Here is a 24,045-nt window from a genome sequence, read left to right on the forward strand (position 1 = left end):
GGGCGGGGGGGGTTACTTTACCTTGTGTATACATACGTATTTTATTACCAATCATGCAAAAAATATTGTGTATTGAAACAATATTTTGTCTATTTCAGTAAGTGTTCGTCATGGGGTCAATGACAGTGTCCAATCAGCAGCAGGATCCCCCGGAGCCCCGCCCCTCCGCGCTGTCTATTTATAATATTGCAACAGCAGCTTTAACAGTTACTGTAGGAACAGATGCTGCCTGACCACCAGCACAGCTCCAACGACAGCTTCCCTTCAATGGATGCAACTTCACCCAGACCTGAAAGCCACCACTGCTTAGACACACACTGTATCTGAACTTTTATTTTTCTGTCACTGAAAGAGACACAGATAGATTTTTTTTTTTTTAAAGAAAAAAAAACAAAAAAAAAACAAGCAGCACAAACACTGCTGTTGACTTTTTCTCTTTAAATTACCCAGATTTAAAAAAAAAAACAATGACAGAGGGAAACAACATGCCAGACGGTGAGGCAGCCAGTATGGATGAGACGCTCGACGCCGCCGTCGTACCCGCAGGAGGAGAGGGGGAGGAGGAGGAGGAGAAGAAGGAGACCTGGGACTCTAAAGTCGCAGTCCCGGAGCCGGCTCCGGCGGCGGCGGCGGCGGAGGAGGAGGAGGTCGAGTTTGTGCACCCCGAAGGCGGCTGGGGGTGGCTGGTCATGCTGGCTGCCATGTGGTGTAACGGCTCCGTGTTCGGGATCCAGAACGCCTTCGGTATTCTCTTCCAATCACTGCTCCGGGAGTTCGGCAGCGAGCACGATGAAGACCTCCGCTTCAGGACAGGTGAGTGCGGGAGGTGGGGGCGGTCAGAGAGAGAGTCCCCACGTGAGGTCACTGCTAACGGCAGAGACGTTAGAGAGGAGTTTTTCGCTGTTTTGTTAGCCTAATTTAAAAAACGCGGTTTTAAGTTAGCTACGAACAGTTAGTGACCGGGAATTGAACCTGTGACCTTTGATACCGGTCGACCTCTCCACACGCACATCCTACTCACCCCTCGTGCGCTAAAACATTTCAGTTGCGTCATTTCGCGCCTTTCTTACGTCAGAATATGTAAAAAAAATAGGTTTCCCATTTAGCTAACTGTAAGTAAGCTAACTGCGGCTAGCATGTAACGCGATCTGTGTTTCCTGTGAGAGAAGGGGAAAATGCTCGGCAGTGACGTCACTCTGCGCGAGGCAGCTGTGGTAGAGTGGCACGTCTGTGGGGAGATATGAGCGGTGTTGGCGGCAAAGTAACTCGGTGTGGTGGCGTTATTTTTCCCAAGTGTGGTACTGGGTTTGTGTCTGAAACTAGAGTGTAAAAGTGGTTTGCATTTTACAGTTGCCCATACTTTTCTATGACAGGAAACATGATGAAATGACAGAGAGAGTTTACTGCAGCTATTCAACAATGAACTCACCAAATGATTCACCTTTCCCTTAAGAAAAACCAGTTCTACAGAAAATCTGATTTACTTCCTTGTAAGAAAACCACTTCTGCTGTCATCATGTTCCTTCCTTATCTTTATCCCGTCTTAAAATTTATTTTACTTTACTTTATCAGCTAAACAGACTCTGTGCTCTGCTTCTTATGGTTCAGTAAATAGAAAATAAAATAAAAATATTTAAGTAATTTCAGTTTTTTAAGTCAGACAACACATACACAGTGAATATGAATGAAACAATCATTTCCATGTTTCTTTTTTTTTTTAAATCATTACATCAGACACATAGAATAAGGCACTGAAGAAGTAGCCTAACAAACTGACAGTGGTGCAGTAAAAATATATATTTAAAAAATAATATATTTATATACATTAATATTTTAAATTTGGAGCACAAAATGACGTTTTTTACAGCTTTTCTATTACATGAGGTAGATAATATTTCTAATATAGGACTCTGCTTCCTTCTTAAGTGACAAAAAGAGGGTTTAGTTTTTAGCACATTACATTTATGGACATGAAACTTGGCCAGTAACATGAAAAATCCGATTTCTAAATCTCTTCTATAATTTGTAAAGCCAAACAAAATACCAAAGTATTTAATCAAAGTAGGAGTGTGTTCAAAAGTCGAAAAATTGATGGAAGACGATCACAAGTAGTTCGGAATAAGCGGAGGATATTTCTACTGTTTTTAGAGTTTCCACGTTTCTCTGTATTCACTTTAATGAAAAAGTTTGTCATGAAGTGGTTGCTGTAGATGGCAGAGTCAAGGAAGAGATCATATCGAAAAAATCTTGTCCTTGTGTGTGTGTGTGTGTGTGTGTGTGTGTGTGTGTGTGTGTGTGTGTGTGTGTGTGTGTGTGTGTGTGTGGGGGATATAGAGAGGGAGAGACTTAGCCCATGAGTAATGACCATGTGTTGTTCTGCTGTGATTTTAACCACCTGTTGTTGGTGCCGCTGTTTAACAGATGAGCATACAAGAGTTTCACTGTTACTGCGTTGACTTAAAGGTTGTTTTTACAGACGAGTAAAAGAAAACCTGTGTGATCAATACCCATCCTATTCTGGTGATATCTTGTTTCTGATTTTTAAGGGAAAAGAAATCAGATGTTTGCACCAGTTCACACCCACTGACTGTGTAGTATGAACCTTTAGAAGTTCATTAAAAAATATGTTGAAGAAAAAGAAATGTTAATACTATAGATTTTTAGATTTATAGTTTGTCTTTCATCGATTTGCTGCTGTTACAGCTCTGTCTGACGATCATGTACAAACACACACACGCCACCTATTGCAAGTCACAAGTGATATCAAGCCCTGGGGCGCAGCTTTGGGTGCTAAAGATAACTACAGTCTAATAACAGAGGTCTTAATTTGTGATTTAATATTGAGTGCAGTTATATGACTCTGTTACGCCTCTTATCCTTTAAAAGCACAGCTTTAATCCTGTGAACCTTAGTTAGCATTTAAAAAAAAAACAAAAAAAAAACTACTGTTCCATTACTTCCAAAAATTTGACTAAATAAATGTAATAAAGAAGCAGGTTAATCAGCTTCTACAGAGATGAAACAGAACAAACTGTGCCTTTGGAGCTGGTTCAAATTCAGCATGTTATGTCATCATTCAGGTTCTCCTCAGGTTTGGTTTGGACAAAAGGTTGTCGACTGCAGCTCTGTTTGGAGGAGTAGTTGGTATTTGTCAGATTTCAGAGAGATTTTAAAAAGGTTGGCACTGAAATCAGCAAACTGTTGTGTATCCAGGGTTTAGCAGAATTATCCAGTACTGATGTTCTGATTATAAGGTTGCCATATTGACTTATTCTGTCTTTAACATAATTGATTTCACTACAGAAAGCCCAAAAACTTTGACACGATTCCTGTGCAAGATTTCCTTCTGCAGGTGGCAGTAATGTTAGGGTTTACCGAGGGCTGCACGATATGAAAAACAAAATCACATTGCGATTATTTATGCAGATATTGCGATATGAGTCACGATTTCAGCTGGAACGGTTATTTTTGCATTTCATTCTCACAAAAAAAAAAAAAAAACAAGAATGATGACAAAATGCGGTTTAGCCTTGTGGACAAATGTCACTGTGACCTCACGTTTTTGCCCATAACTCATGAATTCATACGCTAATTACAACACAGTTTAACCCTAATGTCTAATAGGATGTCATCAGCTGTCATCACTCAAACCTCCCACAGTCGAGGAGTTCTAGTCAGTGGAGATGTGGTCTCCCTGGTCAGTCTAAATTGCTGTGTCATGTCCATGTTTCACTTGCTGCACACCTTCCTTGGAAAGTCTGCATGTATAGAGTACATGTCAGCAGTAGATAGAAAGCTTCGCCCTCAGCATAACTGCACAGCATGACATCACCACCTTGGTATGAGCCTTTGCAGTTGTTGGGACACCAGGGTTTTATCAGTTGTCTGTGTGTGTAAAGTTTAGATCAGATCAGTAATGATATTGTAACCGCCACAAAACCCAGTCATACAGAATTGATTTGCACTATTTTAATTTGATCGGTTGACATTACAGAGAATGAATGAAAAATGTTGATAGTGGATTAATAATTAAGTCCTACTTTTCTCTTTTTTGTGTTATTGTCAAGTCATTTTCTGTAGGCTTTAAAGGTTAGCACCTTATAAAGTGAAAAAAAAAAAACACTGACAGATAAATTGTTAAAGAAAATAATTGTTTGCTGCAGCAATAACAATTTCCATATATGAATGTTAAGAAATTTTATCACACATCAATGTCAAATCAATTTGCAGTTGATCTACAGTTAGTAGGACTAATATAATTTACTTCCACTTAGAGATCCACTTGTAGTTTCCCTGTCCAGTATTAGTTTGTCTTCTAACGAGGGACAGTACACACCATATCCACGCTGAGTACATGCCCTCACGTATTATCTGAAGTCAGCAGCTTTTCTTCCATCTTCATTATCACTGCAGCCTTCTGCTCGTCCTCTCCGTCGTATGTCTGCACCACTGTGGATATACGTTCACGTAAACCTGGTGAAGATTTTACTTTTAGTAAAATGTTTTAGGGTGTTTGTCATCCCACAGTGCACATTTAGGTCATGACTTCAATAAGAATTGTGATTCAGTGTTATCATATTATAGTATGCTTTCAGTGAGATGTAATATCCCAGTTTATAATGAGCCTGTGTTGTAGGTTTCTGTCTGCTTTATTTATCCCAAAGAATGCAGAGTAAACGTCCCACATAAACATGGAGAGATTACCAAATCACTAGTTGTTCATTTACTCTTTAAAATTTCGCTCTTTAAAGACAAACGATAGATCATTTTATAATTAAGTCCTTCGTTGGATACTCATTGTGGAAACTGGTGCAAATTGCCTGACTTGACGTCTGTCAGTGGGAATGAAATACAGGCGGTTACACATTGAAAAACCATCTGAGCTCCCAGTGTTGTGAGACTCTGGAGAGTCATACCAGCGCACATGTTGCAACACGCTTCATTACACACTGTTCACCCTGCATGTGCTTAGAAACATACCTCAATATGTTATAACCTGAGTAATGAAAATACTAATGATTCTACACAAGTTATCAAAAGCATCCTTTGTGTGTGGGGCCTTTACATGTGAAGTTCAAAGGTATGTGAGCAATTTCCACAGTTTAGTTTCAGGAAGTCGACAGATCAATTAACAGCTGCTCAGAAAGTTGAATGGAAGTTGCAGGGTCTTGTCTATGAATATGTTCACTTGTTCACTGTAACTATAATTTTCATATCCCGTTCGATAGGTGTGTTAAAGAGCAGAACAGATCTGTCACAGCATGTCTGTTTGTGGTGGCGTTTGAAAATCCTCCAGAAAATGAAAATCTCCCTCCAGTCATGTTTTAATTAAAGCAGCATGTGTTGTCCGCTCAGTTTGGGAACCATGACTTGCCTGTTGTTAAAGGAGTCCAGCTGGAAACACTGAAACACCACTGATACCCGTCTTCCAGGGTCTTTCCAGATTATGAACGTGACCCTGGATTATAGTTTATGTGACAGTTCAACTAGAGAAGCTGTAGTTTAACTTAAATGTGTGTCATACTTTATCTCAATTAGTGTCTATAGTTTATATGGTTTAATCTTAATTTTCTGTTGTGATAAGGCAGTGAATTCTGTCTTTTCAGCCCTCAAAGCCCAGTGTTTGATTTCATTAACACTAAGCTGTTTGGTGGCTGTAGAATGAGTCTTTCTTATTAACCATAAGGCGATTCAAACATTAAAAAAAAAAACATATTGCAAACCTCTGATGCAAAGCACATTTCTGTCTCAGCGGGTGTCTACAGTGAATTAGCTGCATGTTACACCTACATGACCTTCTTGATCTGGGCCTCCTTCTGTTCTCACTCTACATGCTTCCACTTGCACAGTATTTTCTGCATCACGGTGTGTCTTATCATTTCTATGCCGATGACACCCAGTTATATATTCCTGTAAAGCCCACAGATCCTCGCAGCCTGTGACTCTTGCTGACTTTTAAGGTCATGGTTTGTGACTAAGGTTTTCCCATCTATTGGCTATTAGAGCCCGGACACTCATCAGACACTGTGACTCTTTAACTTCCTTCAGATCTCTTCTTAAAACATATTTCTTTGTCTGAGCCTTTGGTAATTCCTGATACATGTTTTATTTATATTGTTTTATCCCTCATTATTGTTTATACATATTTTATTGCCTCTTTTCACTCACCGTCAGACCCTTTTGCATAATGTTGATTTGAGATGTTTTTTTATGTCATCATTTTCTAAATAAAGTTATGATAAGAAAAGTGCTATATAAATAAAGTTATTATTATTATTATTATTATAAAGAAATACCCTGAAGAAAACCAGCAAAAAGCTTGTATGAGACCAAATTTTGTAAAAACCATGTGGGACCTTGATGAATTTCCCACATTCTGGATAAGACCAGTGCATCATGCTGCTTGACGTCCTCAGCTCTCACAAGGCAGGAATTATCTTTTGTAGTGCCGCAGACAAAACTGGGAAATTGGACATTTAAATCAACCAATCACAGTGTGTAACGCTGGGGCGGGGAGGTCCAGCTCATAGTCTGGTCTGAGCTGCCAGGTCAGTGGCCTTCACATCTGTGTTACAGGCTCTGGTTCTCTCCCTGTGGGAATGCCAGATGGGGTTATTCCTGGGCCTCGTGCCATTAAAACCTCTTGCCTGTCATCTAATGTTAAAGCAGCCAAGACCTTTGGACCAAACACAGAGGTTAGAGTCCTTGATTGTGCTGTTTTGGTGAATCTAAAGTAACCTCATGTGGTTGATTGACTTTTAAGTCAATAACATGGAGTCACGTGTCCGTATTTTTTGCGGAATATCATTTTAACTCGATTTCAAAGGAAAACATAAAGAGAAGCGAGATAGCTGAGGGCCGATGTTTTGTCTCTGCTTGTGAAACTGACACAGTGACTGTGCAGTGAAGTTGAAAATATTGTTTTAGTATCAGTGTCAGTGAGAGCCTGTGTTTCACGATCACCCATGAGCTCGTAGCGGCGGAGTGAACCCCGGCTCGGCAGCTGATGTGCCAGTAATTGGTTGGAGTTTGACCGGCCTATGCCAACATCAGATGAAATGTAGTTGAAGTGCAGTAGCCATAAATCCACGAGCAAGAAATATGACCCTGACCCAGGTGTGTTTGTGCAACACAGCTCGGATGTTAACTCTTCTACATATTAACAAGAGGGAGTCGGGTTATTCTGTCTCGCTGTGGCATGTTCACTCTTTTCCTGTCACAAGAAATTGACATTTCTTAATAATGCAACATCCTCATAGAGTCTTTGTCCCCTGCCTGACTTACAGCTGTAAGGCAGCCCGTCCTTTGAGGCAGAACCCATTGAAGCTTGATCCGATCAGAGAGGAAGGACTCCCTGTGTGAGGCTTTCCCCTCTCTTCAGATTTCTTCTGTTTGTCCTGATTCTTTTCAGTTCAATGCAAAGTGCTACAGTCAGTTAGGCTTTTGTTGGGTCGGCAAACTGCTGCCACTGCACTGCTTTACCGGGTCTTTGTCATGCAGCACAGACTCTTTATAAAACGTCTTTATGGGTTTCTCCAGCAGAAAACTAAGGGCCAGATTTACTAAGGGGGTTTGGTGCTGGTTTTTCAGGCCCATATGTGACACTGCTCAAACACATATGCTGTAAATATCAATCAATCTCAGCTGGCTGGAGTCGCATCAGGAGGATTGTGCTTAAAATAGTAGCCATATTAATAGAGGGTGATTATGAAGTCCGCTGGATTTCCACTGTCAGTTTTGCCTCCAAAAATGAGACGTAACCACTGTGGAGATGGAATTGTAAAGGCTGTAGTAGTGGAAATTTAGCATTAAGTAAAGGCTTATATACAGTTTGACTTAAAACCTTATTATTAGAAAGAAAATTGAAGGCAATTATTAATGCAAACAATAAGTGATTACTGTAACTACTTCTACTCAATTCAACTCAATTCAACTGGCTTTACTGGCATGCCATTGTCAATGTGTTATCAAAGCACAATTACAATAATTCAATGGAATTAAATTACCAAAGAAAATTAAATGTAAATAACAATATCAATATCATAAAATACAATATAATTATTAATAGAATGAATAGAATAGATTGATAATGAAATAAAGAAATGGAAAACAAGCAACACACATATACATATGTACATAGACAAATATATACACACTTATATATATATATATATATATATATACATATGTATACTTACCCTCTGATGCAACCTCATCTATATTTTGTACGTCTTTGATTTGTCTTATACATCATATACATTTTGTTTACCATGATTATTGGCTCTGAATGGAATAAAAAAACTTTATAATGTAATAATTAAGACAAATATTTTAAGTAATGCTAACAGTTTTTCATTACAATTTAAAAGTTTTGTAATCAAAATAACTACGATAGGATTTAGGGTTGGTGATATGTTAAGATTTTCTGAAAGTTAAACAACCATCCGATATATTTGCCGTTCCACTCTTTTCACACTTCTCATTGCAAAGAAAGATTTGGGATTATTTTAGTTTTAAACTGGACGCAACCGTCAAGCCAGAGGACCTACATGAAGCACTTTGCTGTATAGTGTCCGCAAAATATTCACCACGGTACTAGCCTCGCTTCAAAAATCGAATCAGATTATGGTCTCAGTCAGTGAAAACTGCACCGCAAATTTACATATATTCAAATAAACATCTGGCCGTAAGTGTGCTGACCTGGTTTGTAAAAAGAGAAGCCGGTGTTTGTTTAAGAATATAAGTAACTTCCTAAAGCCATGCAGATTCCTAAAGGAGTCAGGTACCACTCTCATATCTGCACATTAGATACAAAGGTACAGTCAGCAGCTTTTATCTTATCTCAGTTTACCACAGAGAACGGGGAGAGAACAGGGAACCTATAAACTCCTCTAAAGTTCACTGGTGAACATGCATTTCATTTATTTAATCCATACAATTGTGGAGATGTAGAAATGACAGTGAGCTGTAACTAAGGAGTCCAGCATTAAAGCGTAAAGCTGTGTAACTTTTGCTGAACGAAGACTATTTGGCAACTACAGGATAATGATGAATGCAAATATAATGTAAGAATAGCAGGAGCAGTCATAAAGTCAGTCTCTTGACTCAGTAAAGCAGTTACACAGCCATCATAAGCTACTGGTCACAGCAGACTATGCTGCAGCAGCAAAGCCCTGAAATGTTTTATTTCTTGTTTAAAAAGTTTCACATAAGACTAGAGTCAGGAACTCACACAGCTCGCCTGCGTGGCAACTTAAGCTATATAAAAAAACAACATTACATTGATCAAATCAGCCCAAAAAAACCTTGACAAGCTTTAAACATCCACAGGTTAATGTTTGACCTGCTGTTTGACCGGCTGTTTGATCTCAGGCGCATGGAAGCTTGAGATTAGGTGAAGGTTGTCAAGAGATAAAGCCTGACGCAGGGTAAACATGTCGGAGGCAGAGCACCACTTCATTGGCAGCAGAAGGACCAATTGTTTGACCCCCTGCACATGACACACATCATCAAGCTAGTGCAGCCTGAGGGGCTGGAAGACACAGATGAAGGCCTGCTCGACTGAGAGGGAGCATTAGAGTCGTTGAGTCAACGATATTCATGTGACATTAAGATCTGATTCAGCCAATGCAATTTGATGTATTTTATTGAACTTCCGTTACAGTTCTGCCATTTTTGCAATCAGCCATGTGTAATTAAGAAACATGGACATTAAAGACGTGCATCCCTGAGTGCACCAAACGATCTGTCGTCTTGGAGGTAATTCACTTTGTACCAGAGAGCTCACAACTCATCATGGACACCATACATTACATGCAGCACCCCACCAAAGTGACAGGATAACAAGATTCAGACTTTATGAGCTGTGTGTGTGTTTGTAGAAGACACCATCCGTAAACAACAGGAGGAGCCATAGAAAACAGATTTATTGACATTAAAAAAGGTTATTATTGGATCTGCATTTTTAATATGTGATTTAATAAGTGATTTTATTATTTTGATTGTCTTTATCTAAAGTCACCTGTCGTGAAGGAATTAGTGAAAAACACCTTTGATGTGGCTTTTTCATTCTCACTCTTAATGCAGACTCCAGATAGACAGCCGCCTCTGGAGATACTGAGTAAAGACTCGATGAGGAGCATGTCCAAATGGTGGTTCGTTGCCATTTCTATACTGTGCACTTAAAAATGGGGTGGACAAAAATCTCCCCCAATCACCAGCCAGCTCTGACACGCCACCCCCTTTTTCTTCCCTCTCACACAGAACGCAACTCCCATTTAACATTTTTCATATGGACCTCTTGTATCCACAGCAGAGAGTCATTCCAAGCATGCACACTATTTTATTCACAGCCATAAATTACTCTGCGGCTGCTGCCCAACTCTTTTTTCTTTTTTCTTCTTCTTCTTCTTTTTTTTTTTGCTGTGTCATGGAGCAGGAGTTTTCACTTCCTGTGGTGTGAGGCCAGACGGCACATGACGGACCTGAGTTGGGATGCGAGCGCACACAAAAACTGGCATTTCTTACTGCCTCTCCCCCTTCAGAGCCTCCAGTGGAGCAGCTCTGTATAAATGGCTTCCAGCTGCTTGAAGCTGAAGATGGAGTAATGGTTGTGATGCTGTGTCGTCCACTCAGGGCCAGATGTGTGTCTGCAGCACAGTGAGGCCCTGATTGGGCTTATCACTGGGGTCTTTGTCACACTTAAGTCATACTTAAATAGGAGTGGTTGTTATACAGTGATACCACTTTAGGTTTGGCACGGTGCTTTCATGCAGCTGCAGGAATCAGAAAATCTGCTCAGGCTGCAACAGATTTTCCTCCATCTCCTAATTATGATGAAAAAACCTTGAACAATTACACCCTAATAATGATGTCTCATAATAAGTCTTAAAGGGGGACTCCACTGATTTTATTTATGACCATTAATATAATCCTGCTCACCTTGTGTAATGTTTTGTGTGGCTCTGGTTTGTTTCCTTCCTTCGCCAAACCGCTCCACTAATATTAACGTAGTAATATATGATCCGGGGCCTGTGGCTGATCTTCTGTTACTGCAGCTCCCCTCAGGAGGGCGGGACATTAGTAATGAGTCTCAGCTATGTGCCAAACATGTTTAGCTTAACATAGGCCACAGCTTGTAAACCCATTAACCCTGCCGCTCGCTCTGCTTTGTCTTTTTCTTTTTTTTTCAAAAGGAGAGTGGGCTGCCAATTTCTTTCTAATGAGACAAGCAGTAGGAAACAAAGCTCTGGCAGGATGTAATCCAAGGCCAGCTGGGAAACACAAGGGTCCCTACACCAACTTCTACACCTTTTACTTTACTTTTCATAACTCCCTTTCTCTTTTCTTTCTTTGTCCTCTTCCTCTCACCGTCTTCACCCGAGAAAAAAATTTGCTCTGCCTTGTGGGAGCCAGCAGAGAGTTCAGTACAGTGTGGTTCACTTCCTGACCCCATGGGTCTAAAACTGTGATTGTAATGCGAGCTGGCTGCTCAGGCTGCTGGGTGGAGGTTCTACTGCAGCAGCGGTTCAGCCCATTGAGCAGCTCCATCATTCCTTCTGTCTGTGCAGAGCCAGTGAGTCTGGGGCCTGTACTGCATGTGTCTCCATCCAGGACAGTATGTTACACTGCAGGTAACACTGGAAGCTCAACACCTTAAGTTAAGCTACAGCTTTCTTCACACTGGAAGAGACTGAGCTCTACAGCAACACAGAGAAATAACAAAACAGTTATGGTTGTAGCAGGTTGTTAGAAATTAACAAAACACATTACACTACCATTGCCTGCTACCAATACTGCTTAAATGTAGTTCAAACATGATCATTGCGGTAGTTTACAAGTCCTCCAAATATCTAAACCAAGCATCTACCTTCTTTATATTTTTATGACATGCTGAAATTCAGATGTGTAATTAACATGGCTTTCCCTTTATTTTGATCTAATTTCATTTATCTATGATCAGCTAATATACTTTATTATATTAGAGAAAGATCATTGTCCTGAGACCGACTCCATCCACCTGTAGAGAAGCTCGTGTTCTACTAGTCTGCATTCCACACTGTGAGATCTCTTTAATCTGTTGTTGTGTTTCAGTTGAAAAGCTGAACCACGATCAGGGTTTCTGCAGAAACTGCAGCACCCGAAGGAGAAAACTACTGCACTGCATCTGCATAACTTCAGTGGCACTAAATACACGTTATTCAGTCGTTCTTTATCTGCTACAGAAACACGTAGACTCTTTGTAAGCTGAAAACTCTTCCTTCTGTGAAAATTGGTCACATACTTACTATATATACTGTATATTCATATAACAGCAACAGTTCTTTACTTACCAGTCCTGCCAAGAGTTTCATCCATTGTTGGAGCGCCACTTCCTCAGAGCAGACTGGACGCTACAGTGATGAGACAGGTCGACCGGGCCGCAACTAGCTGGTTAGCATGCTAATTTCAGTCGAAGAAAAGATAGAAATAAAAGTAAAACGAGAAGGTTTCTTTCCACCTCTGGAGAGTAAAGGAACAAAGTGTGATGCTGAACTCACTATGTTTCTTCTAGATTGGTAAGTAAACAGCTGTTAATGCTAACGTTAGCTATGTAGCAATAGCAAAACTTACATATAGCTCCTCTAACATTACAGCTACCTCATCGCAAAACACCCAGAGAGAAATGATCCTTCCTGGGTTCCACGTTGAGGTGGTGAAGAGGAACATTAGGTGGTCCTTCATTAACACCGTATCTCCTCACTTTGTGTTTATTTCAGTGTAACAGTCTTCTCCTCTGGTGTTAAATGAAGCCTGACTTCATTACTCTGCGCATCTTCAGTTAATAGATTCCTAGAATGTGCTACAGGCACAAGGTGTTTATTTGACCAGGCCAGGAAAATGGCTGTCGCACCACTGCGATATGAGCCAAGTATCCTCGTCCATTAGTTGTTTCCATTAACTCTGGTAAATAGATAACGCTCCAGCCAGTGGCTTTAATGCACGCCCTCTGAATTTATTCACCATTAGGATGAATAAATGGAAAAAAGGATCCATTAGAGCCATTCTCTCTTTCACACACGGCCTTATTTGATGTTCTCAGCCAGTGATTGCTAACCTGTGGTGCTTGTTCCACTGACAGTTACATACGTGGAAAGTTCAGCTACTTTGAAAAAATACAAACGATGATCTGATTAAAAAATATCTACACACAGTATTAGTGTTTAGGAGGGAGGAAATGGTGTGATAGTAATCTTTAATAAATTAAAAAATATCCAGTAAGCTTCCGGCTGTGATAGGTTGACTGCACAGTACATGAATTGCCAAGCTAAGTCAGTTTCAAACAAGCATCAACCTCCGAAGCTTAAATATGAAGTTAACACTGAAGAGCCAAAAGCTGCAGTTCCTCTAATGGCCACTAGAGTCTAGACTAGAGTAAATCCCCATAGACTCCCATTTTAAAATGTCCAACTTTACAGCAGAAATAAACATGTTTACATCCTGGTACAAAGACAGTTTTGGTCTAATTTTCTCCTTCATGACAACTGTTTATTTAACTCACCTGTTTACATTTTTATTAAGGACTAAAGTTATGTCCATATTTGGATTAGTTGGGAGTTAGGGGTGGAGTCATCCACGGTGAGCTTCAAAACCGCTCTTCAGAAACCTGTGGGTGACGTCACAGAGGCTACGTCCATCTTTATTAATACTATGTGATCTGAGTAAGAGTGTGAAAACAAGTTAGCAAACGAGCAGAGACACACAGTGGTTACAGAGTTAGATAAAGATATATGTTTGGTTACCTAACAGTAAATGGAGAAACAGTTGAAACAGCTAAATGTAATGAATAAACTGTTTAAACAGTTTAGCTAAGAGTGGGCACCAAAACCATGAAAAACATTGGCAATTCAATTTTGTAAAAAATATTGTAACAATATCCATTTTTATATAATAGTTAAATAACATCCATCTTTCAATCTATTCAGAAAAGTATTGTTCGCAGCAGCACAGACGGGTCAAACAGCTGATAGGCCCTGTACATACAGAGGAACTGGACTCTGAGGTCAAAGTCTGCAGTTCAGCTGTCAGTAGTGTCACATCAGAGGCTTTTGAACACATCATTTCTGGTTTACAGGAGGCAGGGTGTTATGCAGCGCTCACTGCTGTAGGTTCAGTCATCGCGGGGTGATCGGGTTCATAGCACAGTGGTTTCCAGCAAGGAGTCTTTAACAGAGCAGACAGACGACTTAGAGCAACTCCGTCTCAGTGTCCAAGCGGGGCCCGCGGCGAGCGGTGGATGTCACTGGGACAGAGAGGATCCTGAAATTACATTTTTCAATCTGGAATTCCTCTTTGTCTGAAGCGTAAATGCTTTTTAAATCAAGAGAGCCGGCAGATGAAACCATAACAACAATTTCCTGTTGTCTTTGAGGGATTCTTTGCCTTTCTACTTCACTGCCATTTATTACATTATGTTGCTTAAAGGGAGCTGATATCCCCACAAATATGAGCCCAGGCAGAGCGGATCCCATTGAATTTGGGCCATTCTCGTGACTGGTGTCTGGAAGAGGTCCTCACACTGGGAAACCAGAGAGGTGCATGTAGGTTACGCGTCAGTATTTCTACATGTGGAAGTATAAAAATGTGTTTGACTGTGTCCAGTAAACATCTGTAATCAGTTCAGGTTTGGTTTAACTCAGACTCTGAGTTTGGCTCCGTTTTTTAACACTGAATGAATGAAATGAGTATCGAACCACTCAAACTTCAGCATCTGTGCAGTGTATACAACTCATACCTCTGAACTGATGCACAGCAGTGTGGGAAAACAAACCGTAATCAATCAAGTGATATATTACACATGGAAATGAGCGTCTTTCCACAAAGACACAGATGCTCAAATGCGGACTCTGCTCCCGCTCTGTAGTGGTCAGCTGAGCTGTGGTGCGTTCAGTCAGTCGCAGGGATTAAAGGGGAGATGCAGCGCTCTCTGCTGGACAAACTACACAATAACGAAGCTGGTGATAAAACAGCTCAAGCGCCTATCTCTGGTTTTTCCATTAGATTCATCTCTCGGTAAATCTCTTAATCGTCATTTAATTGTTGTTAAACGTGTGATACTGAGTTATCTGCAGTTAGCTTAAACTGTTCAAATAAACCTCCCCACACACACTTTTATCCAGCACCATCTTCCGCTCAATTTGAAAAATATTTTGATTTATAACTAAATTACCGCAAAACTAATGACATTCCCATCAACCTCAGCTTTCTTTGAATCCAGTGCAATTTTGCATGCTAGCAAATGTTAGCTATAGCATAATAACACAAAAACTAAAGTAACCATGGTAAACATTGTTAATGTGAGCACTCAAGCGTGACAACAGCTACACTCAGACAGGCTAAGGAATGAAAACAAATTGGACCCCATCCATTTTAAAGTTTGCTTTTCTTAGCACTATAGCCTTGCAGATTAACTAGACAGTACAGTTATGACTAACTGTGTCAGGGTAGTGGGTGTTTTTCTTCTGAACTGCTTTATTACTTCTGTCTCATGGGGAAACATGAGAGGTGTAATACTCTGACAGCGTGGGGTGAGATGAGGATTCTCAGAATAAACAGGGGGACAGCAAAACCAGTAATAAACCTGAAACCTGACACGGTGGTTTCCCCTTACTTATCGTAAGAAACAGACAACTTCAACACTGAAACTAGCTTTTCCACAGAGAAAAAAGAACGTCAACACCTCCTTCTCTTTCGTCCCATGTGCATGCTTGTTGTGGTCGTCTTTATTTAGTATAGGACTGTGGTATGATTGGAGGCCTAAAGATGTCCCAGGTAGTCGTCCCTGCCAAAACATGTCACCCCCTCCAAGCTTTCCCGTGCTCTCCACGGTCAAAGGGTGCTGCTCTGTGGGCTTGCACAATTTGTGTACCTGTGTGTTTAGTCAGCGTTACTTCGCAGTGCGCACGTAAGCATTTCTAGAGAAGAGTTGTTTCCAGCACATCTCACATGATGTCCGCCCAGTAATATAAAAACAACTTGAGATAAGGTCAAAAGCTTTTCAAGTTCTCTGAGTCTGTTAGATTTTTGTTTTCTTTGATAAATCTCAATATTATCAAGTCCTTCTCTGCTGTTACTATTCCAGCGCTGCTTATCTGCAGGGCTGTCAATGTGTCCCATGTATCTAAACACATATTAGAGGCCTGCTGCAGCATGTGACACTGGTATTTAACCTTAGACTGACAGAAGACTGCCGACCAAGCACTGAGCAAACACTGCAGATGTTTCCTGCTGTTGTCCTGATGGTCACAGTTTTAGTTCTACTGACATTTCTCAGAGGAAAAAAATTATCACTAGTTGACTTGAACAATAAATAACTGGCTGTCTGCTCCGAAAACATGAAATAATGTTGTAGGAAAAGAATAAAAAACGACCTTTGAAGCCTAATTTTCCCTCCCTAAGAAAATACAATCTAATCTTACTGAGGTTGGTCAGCGAGCCCAGGTAAAGCAGTAACAAGAGATTTTATACAAACCTGAACTTAAGGTTTGTCAATACGACGATATTACTGCAGCATTGCATTTACAAGAAAAGATTTTTACAAAGACTGGTCAGAATTGAAGCAGCAAAAATATCATGAAGCTTCAAAAAGACTGGAGCCAGTTGTCTGCTCGAGCATGACACTTCAGGTTTAATTTCTCCTTAGCTGAGGGAGTTACATGAGGGTGTTGCACAGAATCTCTTAGATGGTATTTGCAGCAGCGAAAGAGATTTTACGATGCGATAAAATTCTACTGTTTCCATGGAGACTGCTGATTTGCTGCCATTAGCACTTGTGATACCTGTTGTCACTTTTCCGGTAACATTAAAGAAGCTGTTATCTCATCCTGCTGTTGTTTTGAAGTCACTAAGCAACAATTTAATTGACTTTAAGTGATTCCTTAGGTGTAAGACTAAGATAAGGAGAAAACCTTATATACTTTTTTTTTTTTTTTAAAAACACTTAAGGGTGTTTTTCTCAACTGTTTTTATTTCATAGAACCGTGACTCAGATTTAACTTAAGGTGTTTTGTGCAACCAGCTCCTCGATCCTACATTTCCCATCATGCTCCAGGGTTTCTGATGTAAATGTGTAAACTCCAAGCCAATGCTGAAACAACCCAATGACAAAGAGGGTGACCATTGAGTATCTCTAGGAATGATATGAGTGGAACTTCTTAATGGTAAAATTGGATGTACTGTGTTTATTTGCCTGTATTATTTCTTAGTGAGGGCGGTAAGCGAGTTACATCATGATGTACACATGAGGTAAATTATATTCCCACCGTATCTGTGTTGATATTAGGCCCAAGTGTTTTCCTGATCACTCTTTCCTGTCCACTCGGTGTTGTCTTCCTGCTGTTGTCATTGCGCACTTTGTCTTGAAAAGCCAAGTGGCATCTCTAGAGCTGTTTTCATCAAGGTTACAAAGACACATGGAGGCAGATACAAACAACATGGAGTGTAATTTATGACCACTATCTAAGGGAGGAAACTCCTGACATGGCAGCTGGTTTCCTGAGTAAACAGACTGTACAGTGTGTGTGTCTGCATGTGTGTTTGTGTGGCATCTGTAATATTGAACACCATCCTGCCTTAGTTTTGTTTGGTGTCTGTTTTGAATGTGAAATGATCATCACTCACATACAGTCTCACGTACAGCTCGCCATTCATTCACTCTCTCTCTCTCTCTCTCTCTCTCTCCTGCAGCGTGGGTGGGTTCCCTCTCCATGGGGATGATCTTCTTCTGCTCCCCCATTGTCAGCGTCTGCACTGACATCCTCGGCTGTAGAGTTACTGCAGTGGGCGGCGCCGCTGTCGGCCTGGTTGGACTCCTGGCCAGCTCCTTTGTCACGTAAGGAAGAAAACCCTTTATAGTTTTTACATTAAAAGATCAGGAGCTGTTGGAGATGGTTTGACCGCATAAGCGTGAATGCCTGTCGCTGACTAACTGATGAAGTCATAGCGTCAGTCATGCTAGTGTTGGAGTTTCCCCATTGGCCGTTGCTCTTTCAAAGTTCAAAATGAGTTTTGGCCTAGCCTAGTGACAAATCTAGTGACTTCTGACCTTAGCTACTTCCTGTAGAAGAGAGTCACCAGTGCTGCCCTGCAAATGAACCAAACACCACTTAAAATGGATGGAGTCGCCCATCTCTCAGTTTAAAGCCAACGCAGACAGGAAGTCTTTCAAGTCCTTGGAGGAGGGGAAATTTAAACAGCTATCATCCCATTACAACTGGGCAAACTCTGCTGAGGAGGATCATGTGATATAACTGAAAATTACTAAATTACTTTGTGGTGAGATTAATCTATGAAACAATGGTGTAGTTGTAAGAATGTATAAGGATATTTAAAATGTGTTAATTAATCAATTTGTTAACAATGAAAACTCCTATGAAGTCTCTGTAATTGATGTAGTTAATGAACACTTCATTAATATTTGATAACACAGTAAATGTAATCATATAAAATCTATGATTTATTATTACAAACATGTTATAAAACATTTAATAACTGTTAAAACACGTGCAAATCATTCACATTTTGAAACCTATGAAGACAATGCTGCATTATCTAATATTCATTAATCCTTATATGCCAGTTATATATGTTTCATAGGAGAGCTTTTAAAACCGGAGTTATAGTTGTGATTAATATATTTATACACACTAAAAATGTCGATATAGCTGCTTACAATTACATTACAGTGGCATTTATTCATTCTCTATTTGGGAAACACTCAAGCACTTCAAGATTTCGGTCCTGGTGTATTTAATATTAATACTACAGGTCACAGAACTGCGGGGGCAGCAAAACAAACTATTGTCGTTTTAATAAAGAATTCTGGTAATAATCATTAATAACCCATCAATCTGTGAGTAACCATAAACATTATGATTATGATGAACAAAGCTGGAAGCTCACCGACAAACACGTTGCATTTTCTGTGACTACTTCATAATAAAAGTCAACTCGTGTTTCACCAGTTAAATGCTTTCAATGTGAAGGTGCAGCAGTAGGAAATGTTCGGTTTGCATTAGCAACTGAAAACACTCAGTTGATAATACTGCAAATATATAAATATTTGGTATATCACCATCGTGTTACCTCCCTCTGCAGCGTGGGTGGTCTTGACTTAACAGACATCTGTATTTAACACACTGTTGTTAATAATTTCCTGGAATCCCGCACAGGTGAGGAAACACTCACACCAAGACACAGAAATATCTGATCCAAACGAAGCGGCGCTCTAACACGGTCATCGCTTTCTAGTGCAATAAATGAGTCATAAATGAATTAGTGCTTATCAAGTGAGTGTCAAGCAAGGGGCAGGCTGATAGCCGGCTGCACTGGACAGTGCAAGGTGCAATATTTCTTCTTTGTGTGCTTTTTTTTCCTGTCATAAAGCTTTTTCATAAAGCAGGTAACTCGGATTTATGTACTTCAAACAGGAGCACAATCCTGCGTTTATTTGAACCTGCTCCACTGGACAAAAATCACTTTCATCTTAAGTTGTTGAATTTACTGTTCGATCTCTTTTTTTAAATGAAGTAAATTACAGACTATATTATGTCCAGACATCACTGGACACGTCACATGGACATTGCAATGCTCAGCTGGAAAATTAACTTTATTTATGCAAATAGCAGAGGGCCTAATGTTGATGCTTGAGGGACACCTTCACCAACCATCGGGGGATTTGATTTGAAACCATCTGTCTGAACTTCACACGAATGGTTTATATTTTATATGACTCTAGATAAACAGGGATGTAACCTGGAACTAGTCTGAGTGGCGGAGGGATACAACCTCGAGGATGTGATTCTAGTTCTTATTATCTAGCCATTGAATGTGCAGATAATTAAACAAAGAGAAGAACAAAACATGTGTTTAGTTGATTAATTATTTGATTCATCTGGATAATGCAGCAAAAACACTTCAGAATTAGCCATATACAAACAGCTCATATGTTTGTATGTTCAAAAGGCTGTACAGTGACATATGTGGTTGTTGTGCTCTCTCACAGGTCCTTGGGTCCCATGTATTTCACCTATGGCATCGTGTTCGCCTGCGGCTGCTCCTTCGCCTACCAGCCCAGCCTCGTCATCCTGGGCCACTACTTCAAGAAGCGCCTGGGTCTGGTGAATGGCATCGTGACGGCCGGCAGCAGCATCTTCACCATCACTTTACCCTTCCTGCTGTCAGGGCTGCTGGAGAAAGTGGGCCTCCACAACACCATGCGCGTCCTCTGCATCCTTATGTTTGTGCTGATGCTGGCAGGCTTCACCTACAAGCCCCTCCTGCCCTTCAAATCCCCCACCACCCAAACAGGCAGTCGGTGCCCACCCATGAACCAGGTCTTCAACCTCAACATCTGGAAGTCTTTGGGATATCGTATCTGGGCGTTTGGTGTTCCTGCAGCGCTCTACGGCTACTATGTGCCTTACGTCCATCTGGTAGGTTTGTGTTTTCTACTTTCTCCTCTCGTCTGCTCTCAGTCAGACTTACTTTCGCCGGCCTCCACAGGTAGTGCGTGTTTATGTGTTTACTGTGTTACCGGGTATCATCACCCCACACTCCGGGTCGAAGGTCAGTCCAATGACAAATAACAGCACGTAAATGCCAACAGAGGGATTCCGTGGTGGGATTTCCCAGTATCCTGATGCCATGTTTTGGATGTGCTCGTTGGCACGAGGGTGGAATGAGGGCGAGAGGTCAACTGGGAGCTTCAACAACACAGATATCAAAACACATACTAGCTGCGTGAGCTTTATTAATGTGAAAGGTGAGAGGGGAGGAGTATGCACTAAAGCCAGGGTCTTCCAAACATACAGTGATGGTACAGAGTGTTACAGCGGGGGGAGGTTTCACTAGATGGTTTATGACTATGGAAGTGTACTCAAGATTGTCTCTGCCCATTAGGAAGGTGTAAGAAAGGCAAAGGTTCTCAAAAAACTCTCTCAAATCTTTGATGAGAAGAACGATACAGCACAAGACACTTCTTATTGTAATAGACTGTAGCTGGACAGAAAACATCTTTCTATTTTAACTTAAACACCTCACAAATGTTGCTTTTGATCTTTCATTGTGCAGAAATGACGTCCCCTTTTAGATAAAGTACACTACTCTAATTAGTGATAATTTTTCTCCAGCGGGTCGCTCATTTCTTTAAACTCTTATTCTAAAAAATGATCTTGTTCTGTTGGTTTCATCTTAACAAATGATCCTGAACACAGAAACAACACCTTTTTTAGCCAAAACTCATAAATTCATTCGCTAATTACGACACAGTTGAACACAAATGTCTTGACAGGATAAAAAGATGAAGTGATGACATTTAATATCCAAAAGGTCAAAGGTCTATTTCACTGTGACATCATAATGTTCTCAAAAAACACTTCTGGCTGTTATTCAACACCGTCACTCAGGAGGGACAGACTGTGACATACATGTGTCATACATAAACACGGACAAAACCTGGAGCCAAAAGACTTTTATGTTCAGTCTAAATGTTTACATCTAATCCTGAACCCTTAATGTGACCAACTGTGGATCACAGCAGCTTCCAAACTCTCTCACAGCAGCATTGTGTCCATGTGAGACACTCGCTGTGTGGTCCTGGAGATCGTCGCTAAATATGACAGGAAGGACTCAGCCTGCAGCTCTTATTTCAGTCAAAGACACGGGTCCGTAGACAGATGTAGCTTTCCAGAATTAGCCTGTTTTTTGTTTTTTTGTTTTTTTTTTTTAAAAAAGGAGAAACTGGGACTTTTGGGGAAACATTTTCTCGAGGAGGCTGCAGAGGAGAGGCGGGATGTGTTGGACGGGCTCAGGGGGTGACTGTTTGTTTGGACATGGTGACTCTGTTATTGGAGGGAGATCGGCCTGTCCCGGGGACCCTAGCCTGTTTTCTCAACACTTTTTCCCTCAGACTGGGACGCCACAGGGGCCCGGCTACAGCCTCAGCGCCAGCTCTGGCCTTTAAACCCCCAGCAGCTGTTCTCCCCCCCCCCCGCTCTTAATGCCGAGCCTTGTTACAGTGCACATAAAGACTATAAAAGAGTAAAGTCCAATTTGGGACATACACACTTTACTGAGAATTTGAGATAAGACGCTGGCTGTGTTTGCCCTGTAATGTTGTTGATAAAGGTGTGGTAGCACCCGGGGTACAGTGGTAGAAGAATTTAAATATACTCTCTCTGCTGCTTAATGTGCAGAAATAACAGAAGAACGGGAAACGGGAAAGTTTGATCTGATCGCCCAGACAGATAATCGCCGTAGCATCATACAGAACGAGTCTTTTCTTCACAAAGCTGTCTCTTGCTTTGAGATGAAGCTTGTTTCAGTGTGTTTAATGAGGAGCACCTGCAGGGCTGTGGTGTGTGGGCTGGAGGAGTGTTAGATGTTTAATGAGCATTCAACAGCCAAAAAGAGAGAGCTGAGAGAATGTGGGTTAAGGTTCTGAAAGTTCTGAAAATTCACCCTAAAATACACAATTAAAGTAGGTTTCAAGAGAGTTTAGTTTTTCTTATTTCTGTGGTTAACTGATGCAGCATGTCGTGTTATTTCCAGCAACTATAGATGTATTTTTTGCAGCAGGAGCTCTGGTGCCTCCGTAAATGTCATTAATTACACCTTTGTTTGACTTCTGTGAGGAAATCTGCTGATATTCGATATTTTTCTTGTTAAAACATCAAAACACACAATGAATTTTCCCTCCAACAAGTATTGTGTGCACACATCGTACTTTATTCTGACTGAATCTACACACACCGTCCTGCTACTCACCAGAGTCTGTACTGAACCAGACGTTCAGGAGGTTTTTACCAGCAGCTGAATTCTGTGGAAAAGTTACAGATTATAACTTTAGCAATAACATTTAATAACGATAACACACCAGGTTCTAGCGTCTCAAAGACCTACATCTTCCTTCTGGACTCACCATTTGCAGCCTCAGTAGAGCAGGACGTGTTGCAGCCAGCGTGCTGCTGTTTGGAGTCTCATTTCTTTTTACTTCAACACCTTTCTTACTTTATCACTCTATCAGTCATGCATTCTGAATCATGCATCATTCATTAGGAAAACAGGTGCCTGCATTGATGCATGTGTGTGTGTTTGAGCCTGTGTGTGTGAGTGTGTGTGTGTGTTTATTTTGCAGGGCTATAATGTTCTGTGCCACAAGGCCACCTGTCAGGCTCCGAGGTGCATCACATGAATGTGAACTCGTGTTCCTGAAAACGTGATCGAAGACGCCCACGCCCTCCATCAGCAAACAAACTTATATCCTGCTGCAAACTGCTCTTAAAAGCAGCTCTGATAAGCAACAGTGCTTCGTCTATCAATTTAAATGAAGTTACCTTTTCCAAATGTTTGCAAAGACCTTTTAAATAAACTATTTTTGTAATGTGGGGTAGACAAACAGGGAGCAGCAGTGTTTGGAGACTGGAGACAGACTGATAGTTGGTGAGGATTCATCAGCTTGTGTTTAAATGTCAAAACTCCCTGATAACAGGGTGGTGCGAGCACTGCTGAATCTATATGAGCATCTAATCTCATTAAAGACACAGGAGGAGCAAAGGTGCTCTTTGTTTTTCTGTCTTTTTATTCATAATGACCGAACACGGGACACAGCACCATCCTGCAACCTCGCAGGAAGCCTCGAATACATAACAGACATAATTGATGCAGTGTGTGAACGAGTCAGAGAGTTCAATAGGGAATGTCTTCTCGCGTCTGCCTGGAACGTCCAGTAGCTTTTACCCAGCCGGTCAGTCTTACACTGTTTATAGATTTCCTCCTCACGTCTGTCCAGTAATCAATCATATGACAACACAGCTGACCAGACAGATCTTATCGGGGGGGGGGGGGGGGGGGGTGGGGGGGGGGGGGTATGTTTGTGGTGTTGGTTAATCAACTCATTACACCACAGTGTGTTCCTACAGATGACGAGTCAGTCAGAGAAATAATTCACATAAACCAAAGCAATGAATTTCACGAGTGAAGAAATAGTGAGTAATGTTCTGAGAGTCA

At 40.9% G+C, this 24,045-nt stretch overlaps 1 protein-coding gene and 1 long non-coding RNA gene across 2 annotated transcripts in view; one reads left to right on the forward strand and one right to left on the reverse strand.

Moving 5' to 3' along the window:
- The first annotated feature begins 197 nt into the window (after positions 1–197).
- slc16a10 (solute carrier family 16 member 10) overlaps positions 198–24,045 on the forward strand; it is a 30,992-nt gene continuing 7,144 nt past the window's right edge. The window contains exons 1-3 of the mRNA XM_023394323.2: positions 198–813; positions 17,725–17,869; positions 20,042–20,471. Of these exons, the coding sequence (XP_023250091.1) occupies positions 468–813; positions 17,725–17,869; positions 20,042–20,471 (921 nt within the window). The 5' untranslated portion in view covers positions 198–467. The remainder of the gene's footprint in view (positions 814–17,724; positions 17,870–20,041; positions 20,472–24,045) is intronic.
- LOC147817521 (uncharacterized) lies at positions 458–1,424 on the reverse strand. The gene is made up of 2 exons (XR_015436287.1): positions 1,022–1,424; positions 458–867 (listed from the first exon to the last, which is right to left on the reverse strand). It is a non-coding gene; the product is annotated as an uncharacterized LOC147817521 (long non-coding RNA).

Source organism: Seriola lalandi, unplaced genomic scaffold, assembly GCF_002814215.2.
Source record: "Seriola lalandi dorsalis isolate HSWRI2012SDOR001 ecotype SW California unplaced genomic scaffold, Sedor1 jcf7180002054947, whole genome shotgun sequence".
NCBI lineage: Eukaryota > Metazoa > Chordata > Actinopteri > Carangiformes > Carangidae > Seriola > Seriola lalandi.